This window comes from Bombus pascuorum, chromosome 5 (genome assembly GCF_905332965.1).
Source record: "Bombus pascuorum chromosome 5, iyBomPasc1.1, whole genome shotgun sequence".
Lineage (NCBI taxonomy): Eukaryota > Metazoa > Arthropoda > Insecta > Hymenoptera > Apidae > Bombus > Bombus pascuorum.
In genome coordinates, this window is record NC_083492.1 from 13,090,681 (window position 1) to 13,110,957 (window position 20,277).

General features: G+C 34.2%; 1 protein-coding gene across 2 annotated transcripts in view; it reads right to left on the reverse strand.

Moving 5' to 3' along the window:
- LOC132907072 (SKI family transcriptional corepressor 2) overlaps positions 1 to 20,277 on the reverse strand; it is a 29,149-nt gene that overhangs the window by 1,119 nt on the left and 7,753 nt on the right. The window contains exons 3-6 of one of the 2 annotated variants that reach the window (XM_060959822.1): positions 19,711 to 20,003; positions 18,760 to 19,352; positions 17,129 to 17,454; positions 1,607 to 1,736 (exon numbers count right to left, since the gene is read on the reverse strand). In XM_060959822.1, coding sequence (XP_060815805.1) covers positions 1,607 to 1,736; positions 17,129 to 17,454; positions 18,760 to 19,352; positions 19,711 to 20,003 — 1,342 coding nt within the window. Of the gene's footprint in view, positions 1 to 1,606; positions 1,737 to 17,128; positions 17,455 to 18,759; positions 19,353 to 19,710; positions 20,013 to 20,277 lie in introns of both variants that reach the window. The other variant, XM_060959821.1, reaches the window with a different exon arrangement.

The window sequence follows — 20,277 nt, forward strand, 5'->3', positions numbered from 1 at the left end:
TAAAAAACTGTTTTGTCTGCAACAAACGCTCAGATGTTCCACCATTGCATTCTGAACATTTCTTCGTTCGCTTCTCTATGTTTTCCATTACATTGTATGGAATTTTTTATTACATTTCATGGAACATTACTGGATAATTGTAAATACGTTAATTATATACTGTAGGGACACGATATAATAGACAGAAACTTTCTCTTCAAGAAGCCTACGTTAGTCAAAGCATTTTCGTTTGTTATCGATGATCTCATGTTGGCATTCATATATAAGGTACATCGATTATCTCGTTATTTTCAGCTTACGGTTGTTTTCAATGCCATGATTCCTGCTCCAGCCTAAGTATTACATGCTTTCATATAAGTAAACGTATGCAACACACATATACATAATATTCTAAACATATTTTTCATTGATTATTTCTGTATCTTTATCTCTGTGTTTTCTCTATGTTTACACATTAGTATTAATGTTTGAAGAGAAAAACTGCAAGAGAAAGGAAAAAATATAATGTATACAAAAAAAAATATATACAATTACGTTATGTGCATACTAAATTATATAATATTAAATTATATAAATTATATACATAATAGTAAAAATATATAAGGAATCAAACCCGATAATTCCATAATCTTTTATATTAAAGAAAATTAGCTGCAACGAACTCTATAATTTAAACAGAGTTGTAGACTGTATTTAGACTTTTTTTAGAAATATGGGAGGAATTCATTTCTAACGGAAGGAAAGTTAAACTTGATTGCATCGTGCCATACTTGAACTCGAGAAGCGAAAGTGCGCAAGCGTCGTCGGAAATCACGCCTCCTCGTCAAGAGAGGAGTTCACCCTCAACCCCTTTTCCTGTTATTACCAACTCCAAGATCCACCCCCGCGTCTGATATCGAGGCAACCCTCCGTTCTCAGTTAACACTCTGGTCGCGACTAATTACTCTAATTAATTGAAACTCCCGAGCTTCCTTTGCACCACTCGTGCCACGCTAATTACTAATTGCTAATAACAGAGGAGAAGCGTAGTCCAAAATACCGAGCAGATTAAACGTTTACCAAAGCGATGTTTATCATTTATATTATTTAGCTGTCGAATGGTAATTATTTTACAGAATTGTCTCTAAACGGTGATATTTAGATATAATTTCTATTGCTTAGTTGTCGAATGGTAATTATTTTGGAAGATTTTCTCTAAGCGGCAAGCGATCACGTTACAGATGTTAGGCAGCAATTTTGTTACTGCTTAGTTTCTGGAGTTGGTTGGAGATAATTATAATGATGCATTGAAATTCTTGAAAATATGTCGAGGATATTTTCATGGGTTTTAGTAGGAATTATTTTCGGGTTAAATAGTTGCAATTTGTGTTTGTATATTATATATTTTACTATTGACTACTGAAATTAAATAAATGAATTTATATATATCTTTCCTAGGTAAATTCTGTTAACACGATTACCACATACATTTTTACTTACATTATTACTTATAAATTATAAAGATATATATAAATTATACTGAAAACAGAACATTTTATACGTAAAAAGAAACAATATCTATTTGGTATTATGTGACTATATATATATATATATATATATTACATACCTTTTATTACATTGAGATGCCGGTAAAAGCTATTCCCTTGCCAGGTGTCGGGACTTCTTGCAGGTTGAAGTTCTGGTTTAACGTCACGCATAGCTGCTGTCTCCTCTGCTATCTTTTCAGCTTCTCGTTCCTAAGACAGAATCAATCGGAATATCGATTTTAGTTTTTCGAAATCTTTTACAATAACTACTAAAGTATTCATTTTAGTAAATGTTTTTTACAAATATGAAAAACGTATTATATTTAGGCCGCTCAGTAAAACTATTACAAAGCACTATGTCCGTTATTTTTAATATGGTGAAATGCTTAAAAAATGAATTGTTTTGTTCGAAGAAACATCCTATGATGCAAAACATTTTGTTCGTGATCAAACTTTTCGAGATTTAGAATAATCTAGATGTTTCCGTAATTTGTAAAGATGAAATCTTCTATTCTTTTATATATCCTTATCTTATCATTCCTTGTCTTTCGTGCACAAAGTTATACAAAATTTTATGTAATTAAAATATTTTTCAAATTATTACTATATTTCTATATTGTTACGAACATATACGACAAAAGGACGTTTATTTTTCAATCGTTCAGAAGGGTTAACCACTATAACCATAGTAATCGGATTTAAAAATCGAAGAATGATGTTAAACTTCAGCCATAAACACGTGTTCAGACGTGACGTTCACTTTTTCCCGTTAATGACAAGTGACTGAATGGAATAAGGACAGCTAACGTGAACATGACCATCCAATCATCATGAACGACCACTCAGTTATGCAACGATGGCCACAATCCTGTTGATGTGTTGTGACCAACGTTGGTTTACTCGACGATCTATAATCTAAAACGCAGCTACCTGTACAAGCGGGACGCGGTACTTTATTTAATGTTTCCGCCGATAGCAATCGTCAAATTACTTAAATTAATTTAATCCCTCGACACGGCGCCGATCAATTCGCGTGAATTATTCCTGGTTCCGGAAGTTGTCGTCCCTTTTTACTATATGCCACCATTTTCGCATTTTGGAAATATTTGGATATAAAGATAGTGTCAGTGTGCTATTTTTTGTATCTTTCATTATTATCATTTGCAATCCAATTATCCTAATGTAAGATATAGTTTATGCATAGTTTTTTGCGTAATTTAAGTCCATTTAAAAATTATTTCAGGGAACATCTCAGTAGCTGCTTTAGTATATTTATTTTATGTTTGCCTTACGACAAATGAAATAATAATTCGATTTTATTTACTCATATTTTCAAACAATAATAATTAATTGTAACTAATGATTCGTTTTACATTATTTATTTATGTTTCGAAACAATAAATGAAATAATAATTCACGTTAGCAAAAAGCACAAGGCTGAGACTTTTTAAAAATACAACCTCGCGTGTCGAATGCCCAGTATTCATAGTTTTCGCGTGCTTCGTGTCACGAAACGAACGGAGATCAGGATATACGCTGATTTTTAAATAATGTCTGTCACGCGGCTGTTTCATAGAACTGATTTAATCACTGAATCATATCAGAAAAATCGATGACACATAATGTGTTGCAAGCAAACCTGCTGTATAATTTCAGAGCATCGACTTTTCTGACTAACATCAGATACTAATTGTACATTTTACTTAAATAAGACAATCGATTGGGAAATGAGTTTTTATGCGCAGTTCTAATTTAGTAAATTGAAAACATAACATATTGGCCGTTCTATTGTTTAATGGTAATTATTGCTTGGCAATATCAAATATTGGTGTATTAAATGTAGATAATTGTACATGTATATGAAAAATTATTATTAATTAATATATTTTATATCTTATTATATAATTAATTATAGAAAGAAACTTTAAAAGAGAAACAATTTGAAAAATATTTATCAAGTAATAAAATAAAGATAGAAGTCGATCATTAGATGCACGCACGTATAGTAGAAATGAACAATCATAATTTTAATTGCACTTAATATTTATTATATTTCTGCACACTCGAATCTTTATTGTAGCTATCATAAAAACAATGAAATATTGATTTATCTTTACAATACAATACTGTATTAAATGAGGATCGTAAAATTGCAGGAGAAATAACAAAATTTATGACGGTTGATATTAAAAGCCTTAAATGAACGAACTCGTATATCGAGGAAAATGTATAATCAATTAATTTTAATCAGTTAATATTTCACATTTGTTAGCACCATTTCTCTTTTATGAAACAAAAGGTTAATAATAACGCTTCGCTATAATGTAGGAAGATTGGAAACATTATTGGAGAATATATATAAAATGTTTAATTTCAACTACTTAATATTTATTAATCTTGTATTTTTAAATTCCTATTTTTATCTTATAAACACATGTGCCTATTTCAATTATATTTTACGTATTATCTTACATGCCGTTTATCACACAGAAAATAAATGGAAAATAACATTTTTACTGGAAAATAACATTTTTACTGGAAAATAAATTATTTTCTGTTCCCTATATTCATTTTCTCTTGCATTATTTCTTTGAAAACTTTAAAGAAAGCTAATATAAATAATAGTACTATGCAAATAAGGGTAAAACCATTTTTCTACTATAAATTTTATAATATGGTTTTTACAAAGATGACTCATTGAACGTTAAAAGAGGCTTCTTAATTAAAATTTTTAATTCCATTTTGTCGTTCATTGGTCGTTATTCGATACTATAATAGATCAGGACGAGTAAGGCGCCGATAAAATTTTCATGGTGTTTGGGATTTCAAGTAATTACGTTTTGTGTACACAGGAGCTTGACGAGACGCGCTAGGGGCATAAGAGGGTCGATTTATCTATTGTGAAATAATTCAACGAGTCGAAACATTAGAAAGGGTAGATTTTAATCGATAGACGTTGCTCCAAAACATACTCTTTGTGACTTCTTTTCATTTATTATTGTATTTATACATTATTTGTTATTTAATTTCTTTTTCAAATTTTTATAATTTTTGGCCTGTATCTCATGAAAATTGAAATGATCCTTAAATAACCGACAAAATACCTACATTCAAATTTTAGCCTAATTAAAGGAAAATCCGAAGTTACAGTTGTAAGATATTTATTGCAAGTTAGCTGTTTATACTAGTTTCCTAGATGAGATACACCTTACTCTGATGAATGCCGAACGGTTTTGCCGGAGTTGTCCGACCAAGAAGCAGAGATGAGATACACCTTAACCGAAATTCCTGTAGCGTCATAGGGGAATCAATAAATCTATCATCATCGTCGTTTATTACTGCGATGAGATCGCTGCTCGACTATTTTCAATATTGCTTCGAGAAATTTCTATTTACTAGAAAATTTTTCGCAATTCTATAAAGGTTCCGTGGGGCGTGCACTAATGGCAACATGAAGGTTGTTAACAGACAGCGGTGACCAATCTCTCGCGGATTACAAAGTAAATGTAATCGGCGTGGCTTCCGTGGCGGCGTTACGTGACAACATAATCGTTCTACGGCCGGGTTGAATATTTCATTAGAGGCTGATGGAGGCATCACGCTTTGCAATCGGTTTTGCCTGTTCGATATCTAGAATCGTGCATCTCTGCGATTGCTGTGACGTGCTCCACGTTACGTTCTGAGCCACAATTCTCACGATGCCATGCGGATTGCGAAATTCACATGTTCTGCGCGATTTTACTTCTAATCTCCGCTGGTAATTTGTACCGTTTAACTGTCTGGGGCTCAAAATTTTAAGACAAAAAAGAAAAAACACCATAGTCACACAGAAAATTTATTTATAACTACGATCGTTCTGGACGTGCTGTGGACAATTGACCAAATATTGACCAAATCAGTAAGTAAGTAAGTACATGCGTTTACTTGTGCGTTCATCAAACATGCATTAGTTATATCTATGGCGAGATGAAGTCGATGGTGTTACTGTGTTTCGATCTTATATTTTAAGGAAGGATGATAAACATTCCACTTTGAATGTATAAGTACCTACCAAAGCAGCGGGGCACTTTATTCCACTATGCATCAAAGAGTTAATTAGATCGCGGATTTTTATGTATTTATAGAGAATTTGAAAATTGCACAAAGTGTACATATGTAGGCAATATGAAAAGTTATCTAAACTACCGAAAGTGTAATGATTACAATATTTGGTAGATAATCTTTCACAGTATTTTACCTTTAGAAAAGCTAGTTTGCGCCAATACTTTTGTTCACTATCGTATCTATGTACAAATTTCCTAATTTCGGTATTCTAGTGTCAAGAATATTTGTTTCTTTGCAAATATTCAGCGCACAAAACACATTGTATACAATAATTGGACTATAGGTGTTTATAGAAATTCATATTTTTATGAATTCATATACAAAGATTGGATCTAAAGAGAAATTTCTTCGACTCTGTAAACGTTATATGTAATTAGTACAGTGAATATTTTTTCTATTTTTGAATAATATGGGTATTTTATAAATTTTCGTGTATTTAAATTTACTATAATTGCACAAACATCGGCACTCTAACAATAATTGTACACACGTAAATTCACATAATGGTAACGGAACAGAACTTGCTAGCGTGATCGGCGAGAAGTATGGTTTGGGAATGCGTATGGCAACGAACAGGTGTTCGATGGCGTAAGGTACCCCATGTATTTTTACAATTGGCACATATGTTGTTCATAACATCCGTGCAACCTCGTTGCATGCGCGAGCAAATCTGGGCGATGAACTGGCTTTTCGTAACCGATCGATTCGTTACGATAATTTATGGATTTCAACACCGTATGCTCCATGATCAATAGAAATGATCGACCTCAGTATCATCCTTTTCAGTAACTTTACAACTAATTAAAAGAAATAGTAGCAAATGTAGAAAATTATTAGATGTAGAAATATAAAAGGTATAGGAAATTATTTATGGTGTTTACTATAAAATAGTAGACGTAATAGCGTGATACTTTGTTATATTCTTTTGGAATGCTTTTCACGTACAAGCAAAAGATAAATAACTGCGTTTTATCATCGTAGGAGTTGCGCATTGAAGACGCAACGAATGACATAGTGTTTCGTTTTTTTCTCCAACTTCCTTGCACGTTCTCACATAACCCCTTGGGTAAATTGTCCGAATGATAGATCTCGGACAAGAAACAAAGGGTGAGGTTAGAAAAAGTAGAGATGATTGCGAAAATTCAAGGTGTACGAGCCAAACTACCTATCTTAGCAGATTACCTTGTTATTATATCGCTTGTACGTGATAAGCATAGATGCTATCGGTACTTTTACAGGCATTGGAGAGCTTCGAAAAATTTGAGAACGATTCGTAGGAGAGAAATAGGATAAAATCGAAAAGTAAATAACACGGTATCCATAGATGAAGATAAAGAAGTATGATAAAAATGTATTGATTTTTTGAGAAAATTTTGTAAACATCTATAGCGTAATATTGGAAAACTGATCAATTATTTCTTAATAATAGGTGTATTAAAGTATCATAAATATTTTCCATTAATGATATATATCATGTGAAATATATAACATGAAAGAATTAAGTATTTAAAAATTAAACAACCCAATTAAAACGTAAATCAGATTATTGTAGCCATCTATGATCTAAAGATACTAGCTAACAGTTAAAGCAAACACTTAAAATAAAGATTTCTTCAATGAAAAAAAAAATATAGAGGTGGGCCAGTTATATGTTAGCAGCGAATACGAGATACGTTCTTTTTTCAAATAATCCAAATTTGCTAGAGTAGATATGGGAAACGATCTTATAGTTTCTTTTATTACATTTACATCCCTTGAATCTTCAAAAATAACGAAACATATTTGAAACCTATTATGTTTGAGTAAAATTCGCCATTTATATTATACAGTTTCATATCAATTCCATTATTTACGAGCTAATATTTACTAAATAATCATCATAAGAAAATTATCATATATAATAACCACTCTACAACACACTTGAGACCTTCTCGGGAAAGATCTTTATCCCAAGAGAGGCGAAGAACCGAGCAATTCAAATCCTTATTATATGTCCTAAAACAGGAAAATAGGTAATTGTCAGAGAGCGATTTTAGGCGAACTTCGTGCAATTATTTAGTAATTTAGTAGGAGAGCTTCACCGTATTTAGTACTATTACCAAAGAGGAAATTAGTATTTTTATTTATGCGAGTACTTAAATGGCGTTGTGTACTTTACAGGAACTTAAGCACGATATTATATGAAAGACCGTTTCCATCGTGATGAAAGCTTATTATAAAAATTTACCGACAGAACTCAGTCTTCCCTCAGTCCACCCAGTTTCCGAAAAAATACTCCGCAAAAACCTTTTATAAAAATGGACACCCCTATCACGACGTAACTCACCTCTATCCTTCCATCTCTTTCTGTATCAATTAAACTCACCGTAGTTAGATGAGAATTTAATCGTTCAGGCAATCCTTTTCGTACAACCAATCGCAAAAACTGCTTTGTAGTACTACACACTGACACACAATTTGATTGCGCGACAATCGGTTCGTCTCTCTAAAAAACGTCTCTATTCTCCCCTTTGCGTATCCATATCGGTCGAAACTTTTGCTTTTACGTTTACTGGCTAACAAAAATCCATCGTTGTACAGAAACGAACAACCAATGTAGAGAGTAGAGAGAGTAGGAGGAGGAAACAGGGTGAAAGAGGTGGAGGAAGGTAGAACGAGGGGGATGTTGGCGCACGCTACGATTGTTTCTCCGTAATCCTTTATTGGATCAACGGGGCTGAAACAATTGAGCGAGCCATAACGCGAGGATGGGCTGCTGGTACAGGGGCAGACGAGCGTGTTGAGTTTTCGGTCTGGCGATGCCGATGGGCCTCACTTCGTGTAAAGCGTTGCAAGCAAGGGTGGAGACGAGATAGAGGGGTGGTATAAGCGAGGCTGGGCTCCGATGATGGGGGCGGGAAAGGATTTCTACCTACTTTGCTCCGGTTGAACGGAGTTACAAATGGGAGAACGCGGAACTCATCCGCGAGAGGGGATTCTCAACTGGTGCTTTTCTATGTTTTTGGCTTGCCGTTAGATGGATCGGTTGGTTAATTCTAAGATTCGTCTTCGTCTGGTGATTTATAAGTCTACTACTGTTTCGTGGCTACGTAATTGGTTAGGTTGGATTGTTATATAGTAAAGTGTTTATAAAATTTTGTGCTATGTTATACTGTGTAATATTAATTCTGTTCAATAACAATCTAACAAATATTCAAGTAATAGACATTGGTTACTTCTAACGAATCGTTAACTATTTCCTATGTATGTTTTCAATATAATGAAATTTTGAACCGCCTAAAATTATTCGTTACGTTCCATGTCCTTTAAAAGAAAGAAGAAGAAAAAGAAGAACAGTAAAGAGAACGGTAGAAAACGTAGATATATTTAGGCGATAGGTAAAATGAAGGGAAGGAGAATCTTTCTGTCGAGGGGGTTAAAATAATGAGACATAAGTGCGATTTGTACAAGTTCGGATCGGAAATGTGAGCCGCTCGTCGCGTGCAAAGTTAGTATGCAATCGTGTTAGTCGAATCACTTCCAGTCGGTCGATCTTGACCAAATTCATAGCGTGTTGCGGAATTATGCCGGGGAATTGATTATGCTGCCTATAATGTCGGCTTTATTCGAGAGCGTTGTCCGACCGATCTCGCGCCACCGGATTCCCTTCGTTCGCGTTACTTCTGTTTCACTGAGGAATTTTTTAATTTCATCCACTCGTTGAATCATACCATTTTACTACGTCCGCATTTAGTTATAATTCTTGTGTGTTTTATTTAAATTTATTATAATAATTATATTCATTTCGGGTATTTTTTAATTATTTTTGTTACAATTTCGAACTTTGTAATGTAATTTTGCGAATAATATAATTCTCTTTAATCCTACATATACATATATTTCGCTGATGCTTAAGAATGATTTATTTCGGGTATTTTTAAATTATTTCTTTTACAATTTCGGACTTTGTGGAATAATTTTAGTAAATATAATTTGAACGCCATATTAGATTGACATAAATTGATATTTCCTTGACAAACGAATTCCATTAAAATTTTTTTTCGGAATGATATTCTAAATTAAAAAACAATGATTATATCACTCAGAGATGTAGAAATAAATTTTACAATTATTAAGCCTATGGTATTAAGAACATTTACTGATGTCGGGAAACATATAAGTATTGTAATTTTAATAAATATTGGAAATTTAATTTTGTACAAATTTTGTCATTGTAAGATATACATTACTTAAAGAGATTTTATTTTTATTTAAAAGCCAAAGATGAATTATTAAAGAAATGAAAGTGTTTTTTCAAATTTTCTTTAACAATTCGTTATTTAATATCATTATATAAATTCCAAATCTTTTATTTATTAATTTAACTTGTAATACATATACAAAAAATTTTCTATGAAATACAACGGATACTTCCGGGAATGATAAAAATCATATTATTATAGAACACGTCTTTATAAATTGCTATGGAAGTAGAGACATTAGACTGACATATTAAGTAAATGTCATGGTTACTTTTTATGCAAATATAAGTTGATCATGATAGAGCCTTCATTACATGTCGGCACAAAACACAGCCGCCATTAAAGTAACAGTAATAAATTAGATGATTAATAGTCTGCATAAATGTTCACTTTATCCACAAAAAATATCGTTGATTATCGTTATCCAGTAATATTAATATCCAGTAATATATAATAAAATAGCTTAGTATGAATTAAAATTAATATTATAAATAAAACATGTGTTATTTGGTAATTATAATTATTTATTATTCGCAACTATTCTTATAGACTAAAAAAATAAAGAAATATATGAAACTAAAATTACAGAAGCAACTTTACAAGTTCTTCAAATTTCAATATGATTATCAAAAAGAGGAAAACATAATTAACAAGAAAGCGTAAAAATTCCCATATACGAATAATCTTTCCCTTTAAAATATATCCAAAAAATTATGAAAATGAATCGTTTGCGTTGGAAAGAAGAGAATAATGACATTTTAATTCGAGGGACGAGTAGTAGCATATGGAAATGTAAATTACGCGAGCGTAGTGGCCGCCGCTTATCGTGGTGGAACATTATTTGTAGATTCTCAATTTCGCATGGGAGTTATGAAATAATTTTTCCCTGAAACCCTCTTATTCAGACAGCTGTACTGTGAACACAGCACCAGGGGTTAACGAGTTTCATCCTCGATGCACCAAAATTTCGTCGCCTTTTCATCGATGGTCCGCCCAAATACATTTTATTTTTCGACAGTGTTCAATGCGGCCGGATCATGTTTTTTACATACCGATCGGCAATTTCCAATCGATTCGAGCCTAGTGGAATGGAAAATTAGAAAGAATAGCGCTAGTGTTTACGGATAAGACAATATTTTTATCCATTAAATTGCCAATCTTTCTATATTTTTTCTAACTTTAATATATTTATAGTTTTATAGTTTTCTTTCAAAGCTTATGTTAGAAATTTTTAATGAAGCGTTCAACATTAGCCAGCAATTAGCCAAGTTTAAGTAAACTTAAATTTTTAAACCCAATTTTCTCGGAAATGAATCGTCGTGTGAACATATCTTATATCTTTGACTTATATTTTTTACGTAGAATCGCTCCCTTGTCGATTGTATTATGATTACTGGAACACCCTCTATATCTTATATTTATTACATTTACTTTTCAAACGGAAAAAGAGCAAACGAAACAAGCTGAACAGCGGAACTACTTTGAAAAAACCCTATTCGTGGTGAAAATTATTCAGCGTTAGGACACGTGGCATGCAATTACACGCGTCGCTTGCATGAAACGAAGCTACATACATATTCTCGTGTATATTCTCATTGGTCTAATGCGATTTGCGCGAGATGCCCGTGGAGAAATGTCATCGTGGGACGAAACGAAGGTCCGCTATGGAAGTTGTGGGCGGTGACTGTTGATTTAATTATAATCGTCAGCTCCGCCCAGCACCCTTCAATTCAATCCAACTTCCACCCTTTATTTTCCCCTCTGCACTGGTTCACTCAGTGTTTCTACCGTTTCCCTTACCATTTCAAAATGTTTTCACCGAAAGTCTTCATCTTTTGAACGCTACACTTTGTTTAAAAGGAAGGGAACTGTCACGATTAACTTTTCATTGCGATGGTTAATTTGCATTAAAATTAGCTATGTAGTAATTTAAAAGAGCGTTTGATATGGGTTTTGTGAGATGATCTTTAGTGAAAGGTTTATTTAATTCAAATACTTTCTCAAAGAAAAATCTTCTTAACTGATCCTATATGTAATACAGTTAATTTAAATTTCTAATAGTGAAGATATGTGTAATTAATAATTTTCAAACATCTTATTTCAAGTTTACTTTATTATAATAGATATCTGCTGTTATTTCATGATTTGCTGTCTAAGAGTGTTCTTCGTTGTTTCATTTGAATAAATAGAATTATATTACTTTACTATTAAATAAAGTAAAATTTGTTAATCTTTCAATAAATGTAAGAAATATATATGTCAATATTTATGGTCGATATTGTTATATACATACAGTAAATTATTTTTTCAATTGTATTACCTACGACTCTCTTGGATTAATGTGTTTCATAAATGTTTGAGATGAAGCGATTTTGAACGATGTAAAGCAATAGGTACTTGAACGTAGCAGGTTCATATCAAGTGAAATGTTACCGGGTTAACTTATTTTAGAAGATGCTAGTGAGTAGATATAACGTACGTATATTCGTGCGATATAGTCGATTTAATCACAGAGTCCCGAAGGGTTCCATGGTATATAAGGTCAAACGTTGGCATTTCATTCTAAGCAGGGAGAAACTTTGATGGTGCTCAACGATTGTTAAAAATGTCAGCTGAACCTTCTTAATTAATGTTTGCCAAGGATAAGATGTAACACGTGATATCCTAAGTATTTAGTATGTTTGAACAATCAAGAAAATATATATAATTATTCTTTTACGTTAATTTTCCTTTTTTTACTTGGTGTTTGGTGTTTGCTTTACTTGAAAAGCATTACACTAGCATTGCTTAATATGGAAACATATGTTTTTGCATAAAACCATTTATTTTAACATTTTCCATCGCAATCTACATGTTTAAACTATAATTGCTGATTTATACGTTGTCAACGTGTGGTATATTTTAAAACATTTCCAACATAAAGAAATAGGTTTCTGTTACACAGTTCTCAAAAGTACATAGTTGCTTTTTCCCCTCCTGGAAAAGTTTTCTTGCAAATGAAGTTACAAGACATGCATATTTTCCTTTAATCCATCCTCTTCTGAGATTGATATCTTTTCACGTTTGATATTCCTGACGTTTCGCCTTCGCGAAAATTGGCAACTAGTGACATAGCTATTTGTCGAATAAATTTTAAATGAGTAAATTTGTAATATTACGTAAATCTGTTTTTCTATTTTATCAAGCTAAATCTTGCTTTTAGTTTATATATGTTTAATTATTCTAGAAAACGACTGACTAAAAAAAAATCGTTCTTTGTAGTAACATTTTATTAATGTTCTATAAATATACATTTTTACAAAATGTTCATAGTTAAGTTTTCGACTAACTCTCGCATTATCGTTATCCCAATTTGGTTATTTACGACGACATGTCAATTTCTTTTACTCAAAGAGTGTGACGGCATCGCGTAATAAGAATTCCAAAGAAGTTTGTATAACAGTTGGCGCCCCTTCGAAAATCTAATGGCTCTCCAGACGGTCGAAGCGCAATTAAAAGTTGCGGTCGAAACTAACTAAACCAGCCGAAGTTTGATTTAAACGTTTCCTGGCTGCTGTTCCTCTTCCTGCTTCTACGTGACACCGTTTAATTGCATTTAAATGGATGTTGGAGAAGATCTGCGAATGTCTTCGTGTGTTTCCTCTTTAACGAAAACCCGATGCGAGGAGAATTGACGCGAACTAGGGATGTTCGTTAATCACGATCGACCAAAAGGATCTTAATTGACCAGAGGAACATCGCGAAGCGATAATCGCCTCGTCCTTATTTCGTGGCGTTCGAATACATTAAACGTTTCTCGCTTCACTTTTATCCTCATTACTATCTGAATGAATCCATTGCGGCGGCTTTTGGAAAGAAATTGCGTACTTTTCCTCGGGGTAGTCACATTTCGCTTGGAAATTTACATTCCTATACTTCCTTTCCCTTTAGCCCTGCTACGATCGTTTTAATTTTGATATTTCGATTGTTGTTAGCTCAACGGACGGACAACAATTCTTTCATACGATACGATCGCAAGTAAAGTAAGAGTAAAGTTTGAAACAAATCTGAAAACGGTAAAAGTTTCCAAGATATTTACTGTAAGCATAGTGAGCTGTTGTACACAACTAACCACCACCTTAACCATACTACAGATGTGTGGCGAAAATGAAAATACTAAATCCCCGTGTAGATTCCTTTCCTCGACCGATCTGTCCAAGCGAGAAATAACTGCAAATAACGTTCGGGGATTACTTAGTTACCGTGATACACTTGTGGCCCTGACTCTGTGTGTCGCGCGATGCAGTAACTGGGTTTTCCACTTCTCCTCTTGTCCGTGTGGGTACCTTTGTGACTGATATATCTATGGCTACGTGAACCAACGTATATACACTCGATGTCGTCGAGATGAGAAGAGAGGAAGGGAGAGAGAGAGAGAGAAAGAGAGAGAGAGAGATTTTGGTGAGTCTCTTCACAAAGTACGGATCTGTCCCACTCAAAACCAACAAGGGGGAATTGAAAAGCTGCCTGGCAATCCGGATAGCTTATCCCGGTCGAACCCTAACCTTCCTGTATCTGCCTCTTTTTTCATGCCTTCCTCTCTGTTACTCATTTCTCCACCCTTCATTTAACTCTCATGGATAATTATTGCTAATTGTTAATACTTCTTTTAGATGAGAGGAGAGGGAACGACGAGTTGAGATTATAAAGTTGTCTCGTTAATATGGGATACGGCTTCAAGAGGAACGTTTTGGTATGATTATGATGTCGCTCGAGGCTTCCGGGTTAAATCCGTATACTAGAGGAATTGCATGAATATTATGCAGAATACATATAATTATATAATTTGCAATAAATTATAATTAGAATAAAAAGTAGCATGTACGTCTTTCGTGTATATGATATTTAGAATGAGATCTAAATGTAGAATAATATTATCTAGAAGCCGACAGGCTCGATTACAGTAGATTGCTGGCTACAACTCGGTTTAATTCGATTAACTTGGTGCAAACTTGTTTGCTAGGTATCACGTAACTCCGAGTTATCTCGTTTTTCGTTTACAGAAGGGGACGACGTTCACGGGTGGAGCTATTCTTTTTTTTTTTTTTACTAACACAAATATACTCCGTTATTAAACGATCAGAATATATAGCTTTATTCACTACTCAATGATTAAAGATCCTCGCTGACGCTCTAATGTATTACTTTCTGAAACAATGTTTGTTAAGAAAACATAGTACATATAGTCTTTTTAAATACGTTGGTGGAGGTATTAATAGAATGATCGGATACTCGAATGACTTTCATTTAGAAGAGTACCTAGTATATTTTTGGTTTCGATATGATAAATGGATATTACGTCTATGTTCACTAAGTAGTCGCAATCTTAATTTTAATTTTATCAAGTTTAGTCTAGTTACATACTTTTACTAGCCTGTGTATAATCAGCGCTCACAGGAAAAATCTACAAAATTAATAACGAATTATAGAGGATAAACATGAAATTTGTTTTTTCAAAGTGGGCTCGTGCTATTTTGCAATTCCTGCTTTCGATTACTTCCGTGATTTCCTTAATATGATAATTAATTTCCGATGTGCTCGACTCGCAAAACGACAGTAGTCAAGTTGCATGACACTCCATGCATAACGCCAACATAACATCGCGGTCGTTCATTTAATTATATCGCCGGCATAAGTGTATCTACATGCTGTGAGCATATTATGTCCAGTCGATCGCGCGAGCCCGTTAGTTCGTATGGTTACGGAGTATTTACTGACACAATAATTATCGCAATTGACGGGGGCAGCCGCACGAGCAGTCAGACCGCAGAGCAAATTCTAGGGACGTCGAGTAGTATTACGTGGCAGGAAACTCTCACCCTCTTTGCTCTATTCTCTCTCTCTCTTTCTCTTTCAGATTTACTTGGTTCGATGGCTTGTATCGACGGTAACGAGAGGGCATAGGACTCCTGTATACTGATCATTAATATTGGACCGAGTTCTGGCTATGTCAAAGGGGACGTTCCTTCGAATCCGATACTCAAGGTGTTGATGGTGTTTGAACGGAAGGAATGGTGAAGGGAGAACTTATGAATCGGGCAGCTTGTTACTCGTGAAAGATTGCTGAAATTTGTGTGATTCGACGGAAGTGTTCACTGAAATTTGTAATATATTATGGAAAAAGTATCTTTGATTAATATAGAAAAAAGATATGATAAGTATCTATACACTTCGTCGATTTTAATGAAATTTTAATGAATTTTTAAGATTAAATGAAGAAATTTTAATGTGACACAGTTACGTCCAAAGATGTAAGTCATTGAAGAATATCCGATAGATGAAGCTTGACTTCCAAGACAACGGTTTCTATTAAATAAAAATTCTAGAAACATAGTGATATTAGTAGCATTAACGATAAGGGTAGTTTGCTTTGTGTTCGCACATAACTAAAGAAACAAGGTGGTAGATAAACTAATTTCACTCACATTGCTTTTTAACCCTATATTTTATGTGGATGGGTCACGTGCAGAAGTACCTACTCGGATTAGGGCGTGATTGTTGCGAATTACCGATCGCGAGTTTGTGTATACCATAAGGGTTAGTCGACATATTTTAGGAAAGACTCGTAGAGTGCCAAGTGTTTGCGGACCTATCGGTGCTGATAATGGGTGACGATGGAACCTTTCGTAACTTCGTTACGCTCGAAGGGTGCAACAATGGCCACGTGCCTGTCGTTCGAAAACATTGTACTGCCACGCTTTCGATTCTAACACTGAGTTAATGGAATTTCCATTAATTAATACAATGCTTGAAACTGCGCCCATGAATGTCCTGAGTATATTGGTTTCTATTCTATTCTCTATTTTTGTTTAAGACCGATGATAGATAATGTATAATCGAGTCATTAATATAAAGAGCATCGATGAGATTAGGTCTTCTTTTAATTTGTCGATTTTGTTTCTTAGGAACAATACTGGAAAACTGATTCGTTCTCTGATCTGTAAATAATCCTAGTACATAAATAATTTCAAAATAAAATTTATACGCTGAATAATCGCATGATGAATAATAAAATTCAGCAATGTCGAATTGTTCAAATTCGAAATTTACTATTTGTATTCATAAATACTTTTAATGCTTTCTTGTTGATTTTAAGTTCTCTAAAGAATTTGAAAACGGCAGTATGTATCATTTATTTTCATTGTAGACGAAGATTTTTTATTTGATCAATTATCTTTGAAAATCTATATTAACTATCCATTATAAATAATCACTCACCGTTTCTCGAGGAGGACTCCAACACTGTGGCGAATTACGACCACTATGACTACTGGTAGCTGAATTTGAAACGGAATGAAGATTCTGTGCAGTAATGTTTAAAGGTGTCACTGGATCGTCTTCTGTTGTCTCTATATCCACCTCGTCGTCAGAATTATCTTCTTTTTGAGATACCGAGGTATCCGATGGTTGTTCTTGAGTCACCGATTCAACTATCGGTGGTCCACGAATCACAGGACGAAAGGCAGACTGATGCAATGATGGATTCACCGTTGGTATAAGCGGTTCTGTTGGATTGGAACCGCTTATTGGCGGTGGTAGAGGACCTTGAAGAAAAGAAAAATGTTATGTTACGCTATGTGTTATGTTTGCTTTATGAAGAATATTAATTATTACATTAATAGAAAATATAACGATTAGGAAGATTTCTAACAAATCTATATGAATAAGTCTCTGAGAAGAAGCTATATGTGTTTGGAAGGCTTTTGATTTGTCGTTGATGGAATAATTCTAGAATAATGTGAATTAATGTAGTAGAATAATGTAGAGAAAAAGACGAAGAAAAACATTTGACTATAAATCCATAAAGATTTGTAAAAAATCAAAATGTAATATTATTAAAAAGTAATAGCAAAAGTAAATATTTAAAAATAATGATACAATTTTACTAACATGCCATCTGAATGCATAATTGAATTTTCGAATTCTTATATGAAAAGTTCTTCTACGTAAAAATTAAAAATTCAATAACTTTTCTCCCTTCCACGTTCTTCAAATGTGTATAAAGCGTCTCAAAGAAGCAGCGCTTCTTTTATATGACATTTCATAGAAATAGGTACACACAAAATATATTACGCAAATAGATAGGTACAGTTGTACATATATTGTGAGTAATCCTGGCAATGAATTCAAAACATTAACTAACGATATTTGTTCGCAGCAACGGTTAAGCTAATCCTCTAAATAGCTTGTGCATTTACGGCTAAAATTCGTTAGTATCACTGGTAACTTTTGCACGCCACTCGAATTAATGGCCGGTTCTCTTTGCACGAGAAATTTTGTCTGCTATTAGTTAAAACAATTTTAAGTGATTAATACTAACTCTGACAAGAAAATGGAAATAGCCATGTTAAATCGATCGCACAAATACACATATGTATGACTGCATAGTGGAATGTGCATTAATAATTATTATCAAAGACCATTACCTTACACGCGTGGGAACATGATCGTTGCACCGATTAATAATTTTCGTAGTACTCTTCACATTCACATATTCCCTGTAATTATACTAATGAACTCTGCCTCCGCAATGTAATTTCTGCTCGCGACGCGTGTAATCTGCCATATTACGCATTACAATCTGCCTAAACTGCGTTAATAACTATAGAAACACAAATCTATAGAATTTGGGCTAATTTAAATATAATAAAATATACATGTACTAGTAAAATATGTCAAATTAAAATATTCCACAAGAATACACCAGTCAAATATACCAAGTGTAATGACATATATCGTTAAAACGCGCAGTTAAATGCACCGAAGATTATTATCTTCTATCTATTGATCTATTGATCAAATGCAATATCAATGCTGAAAAGCAAATCTCCAAAATATTAGGAACTCACCAGGAAAGAGCACTGGTCCTCTCTTAGCAAGCCACGGGAGAGCGTAGGGTGAAAATGGAAAACCGGGTGTCTTAGCGGCAGCAACAGCGGCAGCCTGTTGATGTTGATGCCACACATAGTCCATCACCAAGCTTCGAGACAATGGCAGAGGTAATTCCGGAAATGGAGGGACACGTGGATGCGTGGGCGACGGCACGAGGGTCGGAATTTGCGCCGTAGGCGATGATCTCGGCTGCTTTGCAGGACTTGGCGACTCCCTTGACGTTGGATTATTAAGCAATCGCTTTCTAGTGCCGCCGTTGAACATTGCTTTCACGTCCTCCCACGCGTGCACCACCTCGTCCGGCGGATTTCCGGAAAGTTTCATGTGACGACGCCAGGAATTGAAGTTCGCCGCGTCCGGTTGCACATATTTGTCTGATGGGCCGATTCGGTGTGAATGGAAGATGAACTTGTTGGGGGAGAAGAAGAGGCCACAGTAGGCGCACTTGATGCATTTCGCACGCGAACTGTTATAGCGAGCTGGTAGAAACGCGCCACGACAGCCCCAGGCGCATTCGTGGTGTACCGAGAAAGCGAAGTCTTCTGGTAATCTTGAAGAAAACAGAATGTCTTTGAATAGCGATGCGGCGATTTTAAATGTGAGAAATTTAGATTCTATATGTTAGAAGAAAATTTATAGTTCGATATATACCAATGTGATTAGGTTTAAATAGGTTTCAAATTGTGCATATTTTCAGTAGTCGTAAAAAAAGAAATTCTGAAATTCGTCGCTTTGTCGAATTTGATAGTTATAGCGTTAAAAATCCTTATATGTTAAGTTAAGAAATTTATTATATTATATGTTTTTATGTCAAAGGAGACTCCTTTACATGTTAAAACATATTTTATGGAGTGAAACAATATGATTCCTAACAATTTTGTGAAATAGCTTGATAAAAGTAAACCAACCTAGGCGGCGCATTGTCGCCGAGGAACGATTTGCAGAGACGCTCGGCTTCCCTTCGCGTAATCATGCCGCATCTTCTGGAGGAAACGGGCATAGCGCCGGCTCGACGGAGGATTTCTAACTGGACGGGAGTGCATTGCACGCAGGTGATGCCCAAAGCTACCCTGCGATTGTGGATCTCGTTGTAACTGAACTGCTTCAGCAACGTGTTGCTTATCTGAGCCAAACATAGCCTTTCTTGACCCTCGATCACCAGGGATACGATGTGAATGCCATAGAGAGATACAGTGCCCACCTGCAACTCCTGATGGTTTAGGTTCACAACGTGGTTCTTCGATGTTAAGAATGATACTATACGAGATACGAACTACAAAGAAAGAAGTAAACAAGATGAAAATTATAAACCAAAGTAAATGTATCTTCAGGTTTTATTTTAATCTTTATAATTCTATATACGATCCTTGTACAATAATAATTTACAATTAATTAGCCAACATTGAGCGAGACAAACACGACAATAAAGAAATATGCAATGTTATTTCGTTTGTAAATTGTTTCATTTTCCCTAT